A 20,497-nucleotide genomic window follows, 5' to 3' on the forward strand; every position below is an offset into this window, starting at 1 on the left:
CATAAATGTAATTATCAGACAACGAGCATGAAACCAAAGCAATAAGTGGCATTACAGTGACCTCATCCTTCTTATATATCTTATTTATCATCAGTGTTTTGCTTTGTTTTTTACAACAGAAAACGATTAGTTTCCATCCATTTGATTACTTCTATGTGAATGAATAATAGGTATTTTTCACACTAATTTTACCAGCTAATTTTAATTGGTTTGCAGCAGATTTTTTTCTATTTTCGCCTGATTAGTTAATCAATTTAAAATTTTGTTTTCACAAAAAAAATATTTAGAAAAAACAAGGAAAAAGCTACTCTGTCACTAAAAATAAATTATTTGTAAAGGTAAAGCAAAATGCAGCCACCAGCCAGTCGCCTATAGGAGTGATGAAGGACACTCACCTCCCATATATCAAGTTGGCTGCACTCATAGCATGTTTTTTAAGATTCTCAGTTGCTCCACTCCCATTTTTACACTGTTTCAGTCATTTGACAGCCTCCTCTGTATCCTTGATGACCAGTTTTGACACTTCAGTATACATCAATGAAGATGTGGTTTGATGATCGTTAGAAGACTGTAGCTGCTTATTCTATTAGAAGGTCAAAAAACATGACAGAAACCACTGAATTCAAAAAATAACTTCAGGTGTTACTCCCACTAGGCTTTCAAGCGATAAAGAGTTAAAGCAACAGTGAAAAAATTCCATTAGTCATAACATTTTGTGAGGTGTGTATATTTAAACTTGTTGTTTCCAAGCTCTGTAGAGTCATTTTGTATCCATAATGACTCTACAAAATATTGTTTTATATGAATGGTTTTGGTTTTGTATGCCTTCTGGGTGTTCAACCTTCCACTGCAACATTTGTAAAGACTTGGCAAGCTACAAACCACCACTTCCTCAGTATTCATGAGGATATTCTGTAGTCCTGTATGTCAACATGGGGTGCATACAGCATCCTGGTTATGTTATCTAAGCACAGATTTATTGCCTATATAAAACAATGTGAGTAACTCTGCACTTTTTTCATACCATGGCCTATACATGTGCATGCACATTATGCATACATCAGTATGTAAGTGCATAGAAACATCATGTTATGATATGCTATATAAATATAATTCTACAAAATGACGTGAGCTTCAGCACAGAGGACATTCCCAGTCAGCAGTGTGTGATGCTGCAGGGAAGGACTGTGTGGGGGGGCAGCTGCTTGATCAGGTCATGTGAACCCAAATCTCTGTTTGGAGAGAGACCAGCTTGTCTCCAGTTGTGCCTCCTAAGGCCATGGGAGAGCACCCAGACCAGCCTGAGCCTGACCAGCTCTAACTAGAGAGGCACTGTACCAAGTGCCTTTTACATGTCTGTGGACAAAAGCAAGGCACTTATAGGAAGACAAAAAAATCTTAAGTATAACAGAATAATTTTTGGTTAAAAAAGTGAAGTACAAAATGACTAAGTGAATACTTAAAAGAAAGAATGTCAAGGCAATGTGAAAAATCACCATCATCCAGGAAGAGGCACTTGCGTGGGCATATGTGTTCAGGGTCTTACATCTTGTGTGTCTTTGTGTGTGTTTTGTCAAAAGAAGTTACACATTAGTTTGCTCAAGGCAACCTTTTGAACAGTTAGATTCACAACACTCAAACACTTGCTTTAATGGAAAGACACAATAATAATAATAATAATGTGCATGTGTTAGTCTCCATAGGGAAATTACTCCTCTGCATTTAACCCATTCACCCAGTGGGCAGCCACCAATGCAGCGCCCGGGGAGCAGCGTGTAGGGACGGTACCTGGCTCAGGGGTACCTCAGGGTAGCTGTTCAGTGGAGTCGAACCCCCGACCTTCTGATCATGGGGCAACCACTCTACCTACTGAGCTATCCCTGCCCCCCAAACTGAGCTCTTCAGCACAAGACTACCTCAACCTAAGTAGAAAAATCCACAAACAACCCACATTCAAAAAATTGATGTACGACAGCGGTCTAATGCATCAAACCAACAGCAGCTGATCAATAAAATGTAATTGCTACAGCCGATGTTTTGTTGTTGTCAAGTCAACCATCACAGATGGATATTTGCCAAATGTCTATAGGCTTGTTGGCCAGCACTGGGAGTACCTTTTTAACTTGTGTTTTGGAAGATGTAAGGCAGAACAATGATGTTTTTCCCAAAGGAAGGTGGGAAACACTGCCCATATCGTGCAAGTCAGCACGATAAAACTGTCTCAAGGATTCATGATTCTTTGCGATACTGAGCTAACCTGTGTAAAGCTGCCATTTTTCAAAATGTAAGCATTCTCCATAGCAACTAAAACTGTAGTGGACAGAAAACTGCCGAGAAAAAAATTACATTTCAACATTATAAAGGTACACATTTTTGGATTGTGATAGCATAAATCAGCTGAAGTCAGAAAAAACAGACCCACAGCAGCTAGAGCCCCTCTGTTTGTTGACTGCGTATTGATCCTAGAATACCATTAAGCCATTTCTTTAAGTATTCCACTGCATCAGCAGCCTGAAGGTACAGTACTGAACTCTGCCCCCACTGTCCTTGTGCAGGTTCTCATTAGTTCTCCAGTCTCGTTATAGATTGTTGGTTTGCAACTTTCTTTAGTCAAGTCATGTGTAATTGACTAATAATTTTACATTTCTTACATAATATTCTTTTTTTTTTTTCTAGTTTGAAGCTCTTCAGTCCAGTTTCTTGCTGTTACAGTATCCAAATACAGGTTGTTAATTATGTTATGAAATCATGGCAGTGTTGCCTTTGGCTGTAAAGATAAGTTGGCAAGAGAAGGCAGAGAATCATTAACACAATCAACACATGCAGCATGTCATAGCCTGGCTGCGATGATCCTGCTAACAAATTTGCACTAGATTTGTCAGCGAAATGAATAACTCAGATTGCGGGCTGATCTCTCATGATAAGGAATTTTATGGACACATTTCAAGTGCCGTACAGCTAAGACATCTTTTGGCAGGCTGGCGCACGGCTTGGCACGGATTTCTCATGTGTGGGGGAAGGTGTTCTGTGAAACCGGACTGCTTGGAAGGAGAGTCCAAGGCACAATTTCTCAGTCTAATTAACGCCTCAGTCACAACAGCAGCATACGTTTCCACACAAATTTCCCAGCAGCCCTTATTTTGTTTGGAGAATTGTCAATGGAGCATCACAGCATGTGTGCTTAAAGGTGTAGAATAGTCATTTCACATTTCATTTTAGGCAATTATATAGAGTATTTGTAGTTCAAAGGCAACAGCCAACTTGTGTGTTACCATCACCACCGTGCTGCCCATGTCATAGATCAGAAGATTTCAAAATGTTTAAAGACAGACAGATATGAAGCAGATATGATGTATGATAATGAAACCCTTTTTGTTTAATTGAATCATTCTAGCAACAACTCAAAACACAGCATGAAAATGTATAACAGGAGAAAACAGTGTAATTTAGCTACCTATAATCAGCTTTATTTTCATGCCTAGTTAATAAAAAGAATACAAATACATGGGGGATTTAAAGGTGATTTAAGTGACTCTGAATATGGTAAGGTTGTTGGTGTCAGATGGACTTCTCTGAGTATTTCATAAACTGTACCATGGGTGTACAGCAAACAAAACTGCAGCAACAGTGTGATACTCTCATGTCAATATGGAGCAGTATAGCTGAGGAATATTTCTAGCACATTCTTGAATATATGCCAAGAACAGCAGCGCCTTGCTGTACTAGCAAGGTGTACCGAATATAGTCCAATGAGGATATTTGCCTATTTGATATATTATTCTGTAATATGTCATACATATATTGTAACACTGTGCAATACTCCACTGGATACATTGTAGACTTTATTATTCTCTCTTGACTCATTTAACTGTTGTATCCCTCTGTGCCAATTTTAAGTCAAACATAGTGTTCTCTGAGCAGCGCTGCATCCAAAAATGACTGTGATAGCTACACAGTAAAAAAGTGTGATCTCATACTATTTTTTAAGGCCCTCTAAAACGACTGCCGTGTGATTCACAGCAGAGTGGCATCACATCTGAACAGGAGTGAGAGAATGGTTGAGCAATGTGGAAGAACACACTAAGGAGGGAGGGAGGGAGAAAGAGATTATAGGTAGTGAAAGGTTGAGCATTGCAGAGAGAGGCAAGTGGGAGAAAGGCGGAGTAGATCCTTTAGCAAGAGGGAAAGGGAATAGGAAAGAAAAGGGAGACATGAGGGAGAAATAGGATATTTACAGTAGATGGCGGTGTGTGTGGTTCATACAGAGTCCAAAGGTAAACCACAGTGAGCTACATCATAGCCTATGAATCAAATAGCAGTGGTAAGCGTCAGTCAGCCCAACCCATTGACTCTTTGTAATCTTACACTTCCTCTAGAACCCATAAACAACTGAATTCATCATGAATGTACATTTGTATAATTTCTTTGTTTTTCTTATTTTGCATTTGCATCTCACAACACAAATGCTCTTTAAAAAAAAGTTATTTATTTTTGATAGCAGCAGCTTCCCACTCATCTGGCTCCTAAGCAGACAACTTAGAAGGTAGTCCTTTTATTCTGCGCCCACAAATCTTACCAGATGGATGTTATCTTCTGTCCCTGTGTGCCTCTGTAGTGATTCATAGCCTTCTCTTTATGTGACTGCATTTCAGTGTGGGTAGTAGTAAATTAATATCTCTACACCTCTGCCTCTGTCTCCTCCCTCTTGCACACTGCTATTCTGTACCTCCTATATCAGTACAAGTTCAATTGGCCGGTGAACAGCTCTGTGTCCGATTAAGGCTTGCCAGCCACTGATTTTTATTGGCTGTGTAATGGTGCAGAACCTAAACATTTCTCAGGGTCGATGGGCTGTGTGTAGTACAAGCTATTAGGGAATGCAGAGGAGGCAAGTGGGTGTAGAAAGTTGGAACAGGCTGTAGATGTGAAAATGAATTGTCACCTCAGGAGGGAAATTTGAAATGTCACAAGTAAGAAATGATTTAGCTTTTGTTTTTTGTTGCAGTGTGGCCTGGTCCCATCTGATTTGCATTAATAACATATACTTTACTAGGGGAACTTTGTGCAGTATGGCAAAAAAAAAAAGGTGGTATTACAAAGATTAGGGCTTAGACCTGTTAGATCTTCACCACAGAAAATTGTTACGATATAAAAAAAAAGAATTAAAATGTAATGAGTAAAGTTACCTGGTCTTTTTATTAAGTTCTAATAGCCTTATCCTGGCTAACTCCATCTTCCCCTGGCCTACCTAAACAATAGGAATCCATCAGATTTTGGGTTCAGGTGCATTGTGTCCTTACCCAGTTGCTGGCTGTCCCACTGTGAACCTCTGGTTGACAAATGTGAGTATAATCCGCTAATGTTCCTAATCCTCGGGTCACATTAAAAAGTGGATGAGAAATTAATCTGTTCTCAGGTCTGTCAGGTATATTTTTTCAGTGCCAGTGCTTGTTTTCAACCAAATCCTTCTGTATGGGTCAATACGACCTAACCTACAACCAAACCAGCCAGCCAAATCCCTCAAACCAGACTCTGTCAGATGTTCTCTGTCCTTTAGTCCTTGTCCCGTGAAGATTTCATTATATTGGTGATTTTTAAAGACAAAGTGACCATAGGCTTAGTGAATGAAAAGTTTGTTTTTCTGCTTCTTTTAGCAGCTTTAAAATAAATTGGTGAGGATGAAGAGACAGAGAAACCTACTTTACAGCCAGAACAAAGTGGATGCCTTCCCTCCTCTGGCAGACAGAAAGTTACAAAGTTGGTCACACTCTGCAAATGCTTTCCGGCGTCCTCCTCCACATGAACGTGAAAATCCAGTGTGTTTTGTTTCAGTGTCTGCCATATCTGCCCATACCATGCTATACCATGCATATGTGCCACCGTAACCGGGCTAATTTTATTGCTTCTGGCTGAGTGGATCAAAAAGACCCACATTCACTGTTTTTCTTCTGTTTGCTCTCCACCTTTCATGCTGTAATCGGTGCAAAAGGCAGAATTAAAGCAGCACTTCCCTGGAGCCAGCCTTCTCTTTTCAGATTGGTAAAAGAGGGGAAATTGGGAGGACGTGCTTGTTTTGGGGCAAAAGGATTGCAGGATTTACTCTCAGGTGAAAGTTCTGGATTTCAAAGGCCACGCGGATCAAGTCGTGTTGCAGGAAAAAAACACAGGCGAGCGGGTTCTTCCTCTTCTCAGAAATGTATTTCTAGGATCTTAAAAAAGATCATTTTAAGTTTTACAAAAGACAAACCCACAAACAAATAGACACCATATAGTGTTTCTAAAGTTTTTGTTTTTGGCGATAAAATGTGAACCAATCTTCATCAAACCAACAGCTATACACAAAGAGCACGGGGTGAATTTTAGACAGTTTATTACAGAAAATATTCTGCATTACTCCTGATATATTTGGTCATTCTATTCCCTCTTGATAACAGCCATTCAAGCCGATGCAGTGGTATTTCCTTTACTTTCATCACTCCACCGCAGGTAATGGCAGTGTAATGGTGCTGTTTGCGATCCTTCCACTGTGGTGTCTTTCATTTGGCTACATTCCTTCTCAATAACTTACTGACAGTAACCCAACCGGTCGTCGCCAAATAGCAACAGTGGGAACAATCTTATGATTTTTGTGTTTTTCTTTCTATGCATCAATGCAGGGTCTATCTTACAACATAAAGAGCCTTGAGGTGACTGTTGTTATGATTTCGAGCTGTATAAATTGAGTTGAGTTGAATTGAACTGAATTGAATACAGTAGACTCATGAACAAGTGTTAACTAAACAAATGGATCCTTCTGTAGCTGTGCCTTGTTTTATTTATTTATTGGCATTTAATGCTAGGCATTAAAGTACTAATATATAATTAGTACTAATATAAATACTATATAAAGGAAACTATGTCGTCTTTTACGTGTAGATGTGGGCTGATGAAAATGACTTTTTTACCGTTTCCAGCTTTATTCAGAACAACGGTTCTTGACATTAGAAGATGTGTATTATGAACTTCAAATTCAGTTATTTGAGGGGTTTTTTCAGTTATTATGTCTCTAACCTCAGTGACTTTTTTATTTCATAGCTAAAGATTTCACATGCTTCTTCCAGCACAGAAAATGTTAGCATTTTATATACTCTATGTATGGACAATCTGTGTTTAGGTTCCAGAGCAACACAGTGTTGTCTTTTGTTATTTCAAATAAACAGCATTTGTTATTAATTGCATCTTAGATGAAGCTCTTATATATCAAGCCTCAGCTTTAGCTTTGGCTTCATCACTTGTGCCTGCGAGCCTGGGCTTGCAAACACACTCTGGTCAGAATATAACACATTCCCAATTCCTAACCAGGAAAATTACTATTTTGGTTCTTCTCAAGAGAAAGCAAAACCAGGACAACATAGATCAGTAGATCAGCTCGCTGAACCACAAACTAATTTCAGACCTAGACTTGGAGCCACACTGTCGCTAAAATATAAGTACTATACTTGCTTCTGCAAACCTGTTGCTGTGTATAATATAAAATATTTCTGAATTACAAACACATACATTATTATGATGCCATACGTACAGTATAGTAGCAACAGAATCACATCAGACTGCTGTACTCTAAAATATTACATTCATGCTATTTTTCTTTCTGTAATTCCACAGGTCGCTTTTTACCATTGTTACAGTATTTTTGCTGCTTTGTATTTTGATACATTTAAAATTGTTTTATATGTATATATTTCATCTTCTGTTGAGCCAAGTGTGCCAAATTTCATGTCTTGTACACTTGTTGTACACTGAATAACAATAAAAGCCTGCGTGTCTGTTAACTGGAGCAGAATTCCTGTTAACATTAAAATAACTTCATAATTAAATAAAACCTTATTAGTATTTTTATTACCTGCCTGTATTTCTTAGTATCACTGTAATATGTATGCCCTGTGTGGTGTTTGTTACATTATGCTTAGTTTTTTCTTTGTGCGTGTGGTTTTGTTTAAACAGTAGAAGATTATATTTTGTGTGAATTGTGTCTCATGAGACTGTGTGTTGTGGTAAGATTCATATTGTCCTTGTGCAACATAATTATTAACATTTGAATTAATTAGTTATATTGCTTTTCTGAGCAAATCACAATATGAGTCCCAAGATTTAAATCTTAGAGTCCTTATATTAAAAAAAATAAACATTTACTATAAGATTTTTTTTTTTCTGTGGTATGATACATTAATGTGAAATATCAAATGTGAAATATAAATGTAAAAATAATTCTGCCAGCTACATTAAAAAGCAGATGTTTCTGAAGTGGAGATTCTTATAGTCTTTATTGATTTTTTTTTTTAATGTTTTCACCACATTTATCAAAATCTGCAGGTTATTAAAGAATATCTTATGTCTCTGATATCTGTGCATGTGCAGCACATGGTTTATTTTTATCAAGAAGCAAGGTGGCAGAGTTATGATGAAGAGGCCCACAATGCTCATAATAAATCCCTTTGTTTATGAGATGAGAGCCTTCCTCTCCCACAGTATACAGCCTAGGGAGAAGACCTTCCCTTTAATATAAGGGTGATTCTTTGTCTGTGACTCATATTAAAGGGGGAAATGGGACTCTAAAAACCCCTGCCTTCAACCTGTGCATCTGCAATCACATGAAATTAGAGGTGTTTCCACAGTGTTTTGACTTAGAGTTTTAAAAATAGCTCGCATATGCCCTTATTTTGTTCTACTGCAGTTGTCGGGGTGGCTGAGGCCAGCAGATGAATGCATATATCGTTGAGATTACTTGGTCTCCATATGCAGTGGACCTATATTGTCTCAGATGTTTAATCTCCCACAAGATATATGTCATGTGCATTTGTCAGATCACCGGGCAAACACTCTCTATGTGACTGGTAGCCTGGCTGCCATCACCACAAAAATGCAGACAACACATGCACAACGTAATCTCCGCTGAGACCTGCAACATTCATATGATGTAAATGCAAAACAGCATGCGTAATTGCATTCCAACATACCCCAATAATTTTGCTCTATGGCTGGATTTTGAAACCAGGTAAAGTATTGCAAGAAATTAAATAAAACAATAGCATCCCATTCCTTTGTTTGTTTCTGGAGATACTTTAACTTATATTTTTTTTATACTTTAACTTTTCATTTGATTTGATTTTTTTTTTTTTTTTGTGGCAAAATTAAATGCGAAAAAAGAGAGGGAGACAAATGCACACAGCTGAAAACTGCACTGCGCTGAGTTAAATTGGCAAACAGCTCTTCTTTCTTTTCATTTCTTCTCTTTTTTCTTTTTCTTTTTTTACTTCAGGACTTAGAAAGAAATCTTTAGTCCCTGCTGAGATGGAGATGGATGTGTGGCTGCCCTTCCTCTTTGATTACACCCAGCTTTGCAGAGTCATCCTAGATGAGAAGGGACCAGCCTTTTCCCAGATCACCTGCAACGGTGAGCTGCAAAAATTCGTCTGTAACTGTATGTGCCCCCCCTTCCCATCTTTGTTTTCACTCTGACCTTCAGAAGATGCACACAAAGGCTCCTCTCAGCTCAGGCTGCTTGCTTTCCTTAAATAAGAGGAGAAGGGATGAGCAGAGAAAGGGCAGCTCTTTCAGCATTCAGAATAATGATCAGATTTTCTTATCCCTGCACATTACAAGTAAATTCTCACAACAGTTTGCTCAGTAATATATCACCCAAACACTCCGTCAGAGCTGAGGCCAGTGTCTGATTTGATGCATGTCATATAGACTAAAAGTTCCCCCAGGCCACTTCTTTATGTAGCATAAGTATTGATGCGCCTCGTGGAAGCAGCATCAGTGTTGCAACACATTGCAGATTGGTGAGATCCTGCACAAGGTGTGTCCTGCGGTAGGTTTTTCTTTTCCTTTTTTTCCTCCTTTTTTTAACTAAGTGGGTGTGGCTTAATTCTTCACTGCACCAAGGCAAAACTTCCACTGGATATCTGTGTGATAGGTCAGCTCCAAACAAGCTCCAGCAGCGGACACAAAGTACTGCACCTCACACATTTCTGGTGTACATTAATCCCACTTTTATTTTCCACAGAAAAAAAAAGATGTTAGTTTTTTTTCTGATCTGTTTCGGTTACATTTTAAAACCATTCTATGAAAAACTGTAGCACCAGAGCAGATTTCTATTGCCCGTTCTTTGATAAAAATTTCAATTTTGTGCTATTTTTCAGTTTTTATCAGCTCGGTTTGGGGAGAGACATTTCTTGTATATAAAAAAAGAGTAGCACTTCATTTCTTCTTCCAGTCATTTGCAAAATAAAACAGATAAAATTTTATATCTCTTTTCTTTTTCGTTTAAATCACAACAAATACATTTAAAGCAAATAAGAAATTAGGCGGTATTTAGCATAATCCAAGCAGGGAATCGGCTTTCATGATGATTATTATATATTTATATATTCATATGTATACATATCTATATATATATATATCATGTCTATATACAAGTATGGCACTTGATTACACAAAAGCAAGAAAACACTTCACAAATAAAAGCAGTGGGCGCTTTGGTGTGTCATAAATTAAGGAAATCACAGACGTTAGCGTTTTGCAGCAAATTCACCAGATACTGTTTTGCAAGTTAGCTATTAAGCAGTGGAATGGATACATGTGTTAAGGTCAGTGGTGCAACACAGGCAACAAAAAAACATGAAGTAAGCTGATGTGTTTTATCTACGCTGAACCATAGTCAGTAAGGATTTATATATCTATATTTATATATAAATCTGGGTGGTTGATTTTTTTTTTCCTTTGTATGGTGCCATTTAATTAGGTTGGTGCCAAAAACAAAACAGGTGGAAAGAAAATGTCTTAAAAACACCGTCAGGTCAGTAGCACATTTGGATAAGGTCAGGCTCTCAAGTGTTCACCTCTTAGTGCAATTATTTTTGCATTTACTCTCTTCAAGTACAGCAGAACAGCCCCAGAGTAAATATGTGAACACGTTAACATGGTCTCCGTTTACCATCCTACAGAGTATAAACGTTACTAAAAAGTTGCATCAGTGCAAGAATAAATAAGTAAACAAACGTGTAATCCACGCTTGCCATGAAGTCTGTCAAAGACCAACAAATTAAAAAAAAAAATTGCCCACTCTTTAAGTCATGACACGAATTCGGCGTGCACAGCTGTCCATCATGTCCATCATGGTTTTTGTTTTTTACATGTTTTTTTTCCACGTGTGTTACACATAAGCTGAGTCACTGGATTGAGTGCGACCAAAATTAGGCACACTCATCCTTGGCAAGTCCTTATTTCTGATTTCATAAATGGACTTTCGCCGAGCCTGCACGCCTCGCACGGCCGTTTTGATTTTCCGCCAGCCCAAGTGATTGAGTTCTGCCAGGTTCAACACCACACAAAACCCACTGACAGCGAACATGAAGACCAGGAACACCGTCTTCTCCGTGGGTCTGGAGACGTAGCACTCGACATCTTTTATGCAGGGGTAGCGATCACATTCATACACCGAGGGGACGTTGAATCCATACAAGAAATACTGACCCACCAAAAAGCCTATTTCCAGCGCGTTTCTGAAAACCACCTGGATGATGTAAAACCTGGAGATGCCCTCTTGCCTCCTCATTTTGGACTTTGTAGTTCTCATGGCCGAATTGGGGATCTCTTTGACTTCTAAACAGTCTGGCTCGGCTTCTTTGGTGGAGTTCTCTGTGTTCTGAAGTACTCCATTAACAATGGTGTTCTTTATCTTTTTGCTCTCGTCTCGTTTCAGCGAATCTTGATCCTTATCTAGTGTCAGATAGACTGTTGAGTAGCGCCGCTCCTTCTGCTTGGCCGACTGATGCACCGAGTATGTGATAAAACAAAGGCTCGGAGTGCACACCATGATGATTTGAAAAACCCAATATCTAATGTGTGAAATGGGGAATGCCTTGTCGTAGCATGCCTGGTTGCAACCCGGTTGCAAGGTGTTACAAACAAACATGGTCTGCTCGTCATCATAGACAGTCTCTCCAACTATCGCTACGATTAGAATCCGGAAGATGACCACCACTGTTAGTAGGATCCTAAAAAGCAAGCAAACAACAATGTGAAAATACGTGTAAATATGTACGGTTACTGTAAGCGTGGTTCAGTTGTGCGCTGCCTCGGTGGCTGATGCGCTTGGAGTCAAAATCTGGCGTGTTGGTGTAGGGAGCTGTCCAGTGCTGAAACAGGACGCTCTTTGACGTGTTATGTGCTTCTAACAGCGTTATTCTCTCATGGATAATGTCACGTCTGTATATAGAGCGTGTGTTTTATGATTTAATGGGAATGACATGTAGGAATCGGTGTTGCCGTTACTGTACCTGTGTGTGCTTTGTTAATGGAAGGAGGTGATAACGCCGACTCTCGTTCAATCTTTGTCTGCCACCCATGAGTGCACAACCACCACTCAAACTCACCACCAAACATCAAATGGATAAATGGATGAATGAACACATGAAACGACACATGGATTTTAGTTTAGGCTTTCAACTTCGCAGCACCATCCCAGGTTCTGAAGAGACAGCTGTTAACTGATCTACTCAGCTGTCTCGCTTAGGAGGAGGACGACGACGACGACGACAAAAAAAGGATATCTGTGGAACAAGACAGAAAAATCCACAACACAGACACGAAGACTGGGCACCATGCTACAGAAGATCCTGGAGGTAAAAGACAGAAACGGGGGACTGGGAACCATGCTAAAGACGATCCTGGAGGCTGCTGCGTTTCTTCGGTTGATCTTGGTTTTTGTTGGTCATCTTACCTTCCGATCATAGTAGAGTGCTGCTGGACAGCAGCCTCCAGGAGCCTCTCTAGTATAGTCCATTCCCCCATTTCTGAGCATCCGGAGGAGACGAGAGCGCAACGGCACTGTGTTCAAATCCCTCCAAAAAGAAAGGGTTTTATTTCCCGTCCGGCTTCTTTCTGTCTATTGCTGTTGTCAGTCTCCACAAGGCTCGATTTTAGCTAAAAAATGCATCCGTCACGGGATGCTGCTACCGTCCTCGTCTCTCTCTTTCTCTCTGCGCGCTATCTGGTTGGTTATGCGCTGAGCGCGCAGCGCCAGTCCTGCTGTGTGTGCCGAGCGCTCCCACAACGTTGCCACACTTTTCCTTGTCATGAGAGTCTGAAGGGCTGATTACTATAAGCCCTCCTATTTTCGATCTTCAGATCAGTTTGATGGGCTGCGCGCTGCGTCTGGATGGAGGGAGGTTGGATTTAATGTCTTGCCAGCGTTAATCCGCCTTTAAGTAGTCTTCCCCCCTCCCTCCCACGCGTCACGTACGTGCAGACAGGTCGGTGGAGAGCAGCCAGAAGTATCAGGGTTTCTGATTTCCAGGTACTTAGTTTGGGACATAACGTGCACCGTCCAGTGGACTCTGCTGCAGAATAGGGTGTCCAGAGTGCTAGAATCAAAGGTTTATACATTTTTGCATGGCTTGCTTGAATCAAACCGGTACACTGTATTGTTACTTAACAAATTGAGGTACAAAACTGCACGTGCAGCCACATACAGCAACATCTATGTTTTCTGGACAGTGCTTGTGGGGGCACCGTGTTCTGAGAACAAGGTCAAGGTCTGTGGGTTTTTTTTTGTTTGGTTGTTTTTTAGTTTATAGATAAACGCACACTTACAGGCAGGCTGCGTCTACCTAGTGTTTCACATTGCATCAGTTTTAACAAAATCTATTGTTTTATCTGCGGTTCTAGGTTATATCTGAAACACAAAGTGAATGCAGCTTTATGGGCTAAGTGGAGGCAGTATTTCTTTCTTGGAGCAGACAGCTTTGCATACCCGGAGGATTCCTCCCCATGTCGCCGTCATCTTTGCCCGGTTGGTAGCTGTTGTTTCCACCTCGGGCAAAGATGATGCTCTGGATACAGTGACAGAGTGAAAGTACCATCCGAGTTGCTAATCGCTTTACAAGGCAGCCTGCCTGTCTGCCTGCCTCTCTCTGTTTGTGTGGAAGTTTAAAAATAGAAGCAAAATATGTGACCCCGCCCTGTATAATGCTCTGAGGCTTCAACCTATGGCACGGCACTGTGTACTCATGCTAATATTAGACTATTGTGTGGTTTATAGAACATGTTAAGTCAAAGCGCCCCCCCCCCCCGCCCCCCCCCAAAAAAAATGTATATGTATATGTACATGTACATACACATATACATATACATATACATATATAGGAGCTTTATTACACAGACCTCTTTATATTAAAATTATAGCTGGTTTCAAACACTTTGTGTCCCCATATATCTGCATTTCTTAACCTCGGAGACGTGGTTTTCTGGTCACGTGACGGTGGCGTTTTCACTAAATGAAACTTTGCTAGGTTAATTTCTCATGAGGTGGCTTATCCTCTCCGCTCACTGTAATCTTTTCTAATTCAAATCTTTAATAACCTTTACTCATCCATCACGTGATGAAAGGGCAGAGCTTTGGCGCTTAAGGGAGAAGGAAAGAAAGGGGCTGGGCAGGCTGTTTGTTTATTAATAAACTTGTACATCTTCACATAAAATTGCACTTGTGTAAACAAAAAACATTAACAGCAACGCGCGAATTGCTGTTTTTAGTCGTAACTTGGGTTGTAATAAAGGGTGAGGTAATAAAGGGTGAGTGCAATGCGGAGGTGGGCAGGTGGACTCTTAGAAGCACTTCCTGTGGACAATGGAGGGTCCAGCCTCGTCGTACTCCTGCTTGCTGATCCACATCTGCTGGAAGGTGGACAGCGAGGCGAGGATGGAGCCGCCGATCCACACAGAGTATTTCCTCTCAGGGGGGGCGATGATCTAAACACAAGCACGTTTGTCAACTTGGGAAAATTACAAATAAATGTGTTATTCAACAGTGTGTTAAGTTACCTTAATCTTCATGGTGCTGGGGGCGAGAGCTGTGATTTCCTTCTGCATGCGGTCAGCGATACCCGGATACATGGTGGTGCCGCCGGACATAACGTTGTTAGCGTACAGGTCTTTACGGATGTCAATGTCGCACTTCATGATGCTGTTGTATGTGGTTTCGTGAATGCCAGCGGATTCCATTCCTTGGCAAACACACAGAACAAGTGAGTGAGTTTTTACCTCGTGCAGCAAAGTACACATCTGACAGCGCGGTCAGCTGCCACAACAGGTGCTGAAAGGGACAGCTCCGCCAACAGCTGATGTTTGCGGAGCTAAGGTCAATGTGAAGTGGAAGGCACTGCTTTAGACAACTGATATGCATTTAACGGTAATAAGGTGGTAAATCGGTGATGGATATATCGGAAGCTCCACTTGGTAGCCATATTTAGTCAAAAATGTGAGAAATAGAGCTGTATATGCTTGGAAAACAATTCATGTACAAATGTGTGGTAGTATTCTAGGCCTAAGGAATAATTAACAGTTATAAGCAAGCATTAAATATTGAGAGCCATATTAAGACCCAGATATTAGACTGATTCTTTGACTGACAGCTACCCCTCCTGCTTCACGATTGGTTCACATTAATATTGTAACAAGTTCCAGCATGGAATTGAGCTGATGGAAACGTTCCTTACACCAGAAGAAAGTGACTTTAACAGTCTCTACATTGCAGTGAAGGCCATACTATGCGTGAATGACTATTGCAGGGACTTACAGTTAATTCAGCGCGACATTTCAACAGTGTCACTGTAATTAAATTAGTGCTTAGATGTTGTGTTCGCTTTTACGCACCAATGAATGAGGGTTGGAAGAGGGTTTCCGGGCAGCGGAAACGCTCATTGCCGATGGTGATGACCTGGCCGTCGGGCAACTCGTAGCTCTTTTCTAGAGAAGAGGATGAGGCGGCGGTGGCCATCTCGTTCTCAAAGTCCAGAGCGACGTAGCACAACTTCTCCTTGATGTCACGAACAATCTCGCGTTCAGCTGACGGAGATAGACAGGCGCGTTGTAGTCAGAAAAAAGGTACTTTGGACACAAGATAAATCCTTCCTCTGATACCGTGTTATAATAATTCTTTGTATCTTTATACCCGTGTTGATTTTTGAAATAAAACCAAAAAAAAGTAAAGTAAAAGTAAAGTTTGAGTGATGTTTTAGTGTTTTACAGGTCGCCCGTGTTTGAGATTTGTGACTAACGTTTTACACTCACCGGTTGTGACAAAAGAATAACCACGCTCCGTCAGGATCTTCATGAGGTAATCTGTGAGGTCACGGCCGGCCAAGTCTAAGCGCATGATGGCGTGGGGAAGAGCGTACCCTTCATAGATGGGGACATTGTGGGTCACACCATCACCGGAGTCAAGGACAATACCTAGAGCCAACAGAGAATATGTAAACATTTAATGTACCTTTTTTTTAATCTACTCAAATGCTGCACAGCACCTGGGGAGGTCTGTGTCATACCTGTGGTACGCCCAGAAGCGTACAAGGACAGCACTGCCTGGATGGCCACATACATTGCGGGGACATTGAAAGTCTCAAACATGATCTGTGTCATCTTTTCTCTGTTGGCCTTTGGGTTGAGGGGGGCTTCTGTCAATAGAGTGGGGTGCTCCTCTGGGGCCACGCGCAGCTCGTTGTAAAAGCTGTGGTGCCAGATTTTCTCCATGTCGTCCCAGTTGGTGATGATGCCGTGTTCGATGGGGTACTTTAGTGTTAGGATTCCTCTTTTGCTCTGGGCCTCGTCCCCGACGTAGGAGTCCTTCTGGCCCATACCAACCATGACGCCCTGAAAACATCAGGAATCGGTGAAGTGATGTAGTGAAGGAGTTACTGATGATTAGAACAAAACATGGCTGGTCGGTTTCCTCCAGTGTAAACAATAGATGCGTGCGCAATTACGCACAACTCTGCTTATCCTTGCAAAGCCTGGAGGTAAAAGCCTTAGATTATTTTTGATTTTGATTTTTTGATTTTTTTTTTTAAGTATAAATCATGCATACACGTCTCTACAGTGCCACTTTTGTGTTTATGAACAGTTTAAATTACCTGGTGACGTGGGCGACCAACAATGGAAGGGAACACCGCTCGTGGTGCGTCATCTCCGGCGAAACCCGCCTTCACCAGTCCAGAACCGTTATCACACACCAGGGCTGTAGTCTCCTCGTCGTCACACATGGCGGCAGGTCTGCAACCGACAGGCGGGTGCGCGCACGAGCACGATTAGTTCCGATAACAGTTGTCCTGTTCTTTTTGTTTTGTTTTGGGGTTTTTTGTTGTTGTTGTTGTTGTTTGTTTGTTTTTTTGATTGGGCGATTAAAGCGGTTCCCTTCTCTTTATAGGTTCAGCGCAAACAGCACACATAAGATCGGTTTTGGTGGATCATGAAGCCAGAAAACTGGTTATGGATAATAATAAATTACTTTTATGTAATATATCACATAACAAACTACATATTTCACGAATTTGAGAGTTGTGTATTCGGATATTTAAGTCACTAACACTAGCGCTGTGTAGCGTAAAAGCGTTGTTAGGAATTTGCATCAGTTGTAATCCACAAAAGAAGTTGATGATCCACATGTCGCTTTTGATGAAATGATCGGTTTAATTTAGATAATGATTCTTGTAAGTAAAAGATGGAGGTTATTGCCGTTTGCATTAAAGTCCTGGATCGATCTTAGTGTAATAAATCCAGTGTTTTGTCATTTTTTTCACTCCCGTTTGATCAGCTGTGAGTACTCACCAGATCAGCACCAGAGGCCGACTCTTGAGTGTGTAAACTAGGGGTGCTGAAATGTCATGCCCCGCCAGTTTATACTCTGACAGTGTCCATGAGAAGGGGCCAACCAGTGCGAGCCCTTCTCCATATTTGGTAGCCCACTGCCCCATTGACAACAGCTTCTCCATGAAAGGCATGACAAGTAGAGGGATATCCCGCGCGGACATCTGTGCCTGCTCCCCATTTATGGACGACAGGGATGCGGACAAAGAGACAATGAGAGGCTTCCTTTTGATCCCTCTCGATAAATCACTGTAGGATTATTTAGAAACATCGCCGTGTCTGGAAAAGTTCTAATCTAGTCACACCTTTCTATCTTACAGAATTGTTTGAACCCAGCCAAACTAAGTAAATTCCTACATTTAAACATGGGTTACACTTTCCTGTATAATCATTGTTTACACAATTCTGTCCATATAAGAACTGAAATGTGTAATATTGGTCAATATATGCACTGCTTTTTTTGTGGGGGGGGGGTTTGCTATTGTAATATATTTGCTTGTAGATTTAAAGGACACAGGCTGTGCCAAGTGTAGAGACCACTTGTGCCACAAACCTGGTGTGAGCAGCTCTTTGACTTTTTAGAAGCTTCAAACCTCTCGTGTTGATTTTGTGTTAAACAAAGCATCTTCCTGAAGAAATAGTCTCATTCTGGTGCAGCGACTATGTATATGTTTAACATCCTCGCCTTGCCACAAGGCAAAGGAAAAGAGATGTTCACAGATGCATTCAAATATTTGCATAAAATCTTTAAGTTTCCATGATTGTAATGGTCTCTCTGTAAAATATTGATGTTGTGGCCATAGTGCACACTGCTTGTTTGCCTTTGGAATATACTCTAGTTCATGATTGAGCCCCTTCTGTTGTGTTTGCATTGAATGTATTGAGTATAAAATACATGCATGAACCCACAGTCAAAAATAGAGGCAATTACTTGGTCATAGTATAATGTCAAAGGTCATTGTGGTATGCTGAAGGCACTTCTACTTGTTTCTTTCTCTCTGTCTGAACAGATAGTATTACCTCAAACACCAAATACTGTTCTAATAATTACCTTGTGATGTAAACAGCCAGGGATAATGCATTCTTCCTTGTAGGAAACCTTTGCAGATAAGTCAGACGTAACGCTGATACTATTTGCTGTTTCCGACATCAAAACATTAAAGAAAAGGGGAAATCTTCTGTTGTGACATGTGCCATATTCTTTCTTTATTCCTGCACTGAGGAAAGAACAAGACATAAGAAATGACATTGCCAGTATACTTGAAACAGACAGAGCCCAAGTTCTGAAGGCTGGAAAATAACATTGGCTAAGAGCAGTGGATGGTCCCACCACAAGGAGGACAAGACAAAAGGGCACAGCAAGCCATGAATCATATGCTGCTGTCACCCGACCCCAAGCCATAACCCTTCACTGTGTGACTCTTTGTTTTGGTGTTATGTAATAATTGGTAGGCAGTGGTCTGCTTTAAGCATCCCTTTTCCCCAGCATTTAAATATATTCCTAATATTTTTTTTGACCATAGCTAAGTCCATCTAGGAAGACCAGCACTGTAACTGTAGCTTAAGGTGGACATCTTTGCCCGTGTTCCAAAATATTATAGTTTGAAAATGACATTTCAGTGTTAGCCGCTGTTCTCTGCAGGTTCTGTCACTGCCAGGGTTCGTTCTTAGGATATATATTGTGTAACCATAAAATAATCTTTATGTCTGTTTTCCTAGCTTGTTTTCCACGGGTGTGAAAGGCTCACACCAGTGCCTGAAAAATACACAGAGACACTTGGAGGCTGTTCAAATAATCCTGTAGTGTGACTTTCACTTTAGCAGTTACTGAGATTAAATCATTGTGGCATGATCGTTCTTGTCCCGCTCACAACCCCTCCGGAGATCATCATCATTACTCAGCAGCGGAGATGAACTAATAAGGACAAAAACTGTCCAGAACAAAAAAGTATATTGATTTTCTTTGGGGAATTCATCATTAATAAAGCGCAAGTTTTTTTAATGAACCCAGCCTGGATAGAAGTCATTCACCTGATAGAGGCAAGGTGTTGTACCTAGGTGGGAAAAGTGAAGGGCTGTTGAAATGTCCCAGGATTGAAGCATTTAATCAGTTCATCAGAAGCTTGCTTGATATAAACTGTCTGGAAATGCGTTGGCGATTCTAACATTCATCTTTCTTGAGCACCAGGAGCCACTGAAAGGTCACAGCCAAAAGAAGACATGAAGCATATTGCTCAGTGAAAACTGGGTGTCCTCTTTCTGGCCCGTGCACTGAATACTGAGTGACATGTTGTTGGCTTAAGTTAAAGTCTTCTGCTGGGTACCGCAAAGGAGCGCACAGTTTGGATCACTGTCACTATGCCTGAAGTTACACTGCAAGCATTTGCTCATTCATTATCACTGATACTTGGACAGTAAGCTGCACTTTCCTAAAGTGCACAGTTTCCAGTTTTTAGACTTTATGAACATCTGTTACATAATAAGCTCATGAAGCTACTCTCAAGAGAAAATAAGTGCTGATTTTGGCGAAGAAAGTCCAAGTTTAGTTCTATCACATCTGTCTACACACACACGGAAAATGTTCCATTTTTAATTGAGTAATCTAAACAATATCACAATTCTTAGTGTATTTGTTTGTTTTCTATAACTAACTTTAACTATTCAAATTAACTAATATACAATTCACAAAAAACGGCAACAAGAAATTCATATTTTGCAGTCTAAACATGTTTTTCCCAATAAATCACTTAAACAATATTTTTTTGTTAAAATTGTTTATGATTCATTCAATTGAATAATTAAAAACACAATT

General features: G+C 40.5%; 2 protein-coding genes across 2 annotated transcripts; both read right to left on the minus strand.

Moving 5' to 3' along the window:
- Nucleotides 1-10,019: 10,019 nt before the first annotated feature.
- On the minus strand, nucleotides 10,020-13,209 carry gjd2b (gap junction protein delta 2b). Its single transcript, XM_006798432.3, has 2 exons — nucleotides 12,767-13,209; nucleotides 10,020-12,041 (listed from the first exon to the last, which is right to left on the minus strand). The coding sequence occupies exons 1-2, from the start codon at nucleotides 12,835-12,837 to the stop codon at nucleotides 11,198-11,200; spliced, it is 915 nt and encodes a 304-aa protein (XP_006798495.1). The 5' UTR covers nucleotides 12,838-13,209; the 3' UTR covers nucleotides 10,020-11,197.
- A 1,263-nt stretch (nucleotides 13,210-14,472) lies between these two features.
- LOC102790683 (actin, alpha cardiac muscle 1) lies at nucleotides 14,473-17,703 on the minus strand. The gene is made up of 7 exons (XM_006798433.2): nucleotides 17,647-17,703; nucleotides 16,953-17,091; nucleotides 16,368-16,692; nucleotides 16,114-16,275; nucleotides 15,697-15,888; nucleotides 14,866-15,047; nucleotides 14,473-14,793 (listed from the first exon to the last, which is right to left on the minus strand). Exons 2-7 carry the CDS (start codon nucleotides 17,079-17,081, stop codon nucleotides 14,650-14,652), a joined length of 1,134 nt encoding a protein of 377 aa, XP_006798496.1. The 5' UTR covers nucleotides 17,082-17,091; nucleotides 17,647-17,703; the 3' UTR covers nucleotides 14,473-14,649.
- Between the last annotated feature and the right edge of the window lie 2,794 nt (nucleotides 17,704-20,497).

Source organism: Neolamprologus brichardi, chromosome 19 (assembly GCF_056152115.1).
Source record: "Neolamprologus brichardi isolate AB-2024 chromosome 19, ASM5615211v1, whole genome shotgun sequence".
NCBI lineage: Eukaryota > Metazoa > Chordata > Actinopteri > Cichliformes > Cichlidae > Neolamprologus > Neolamprologus brichardi.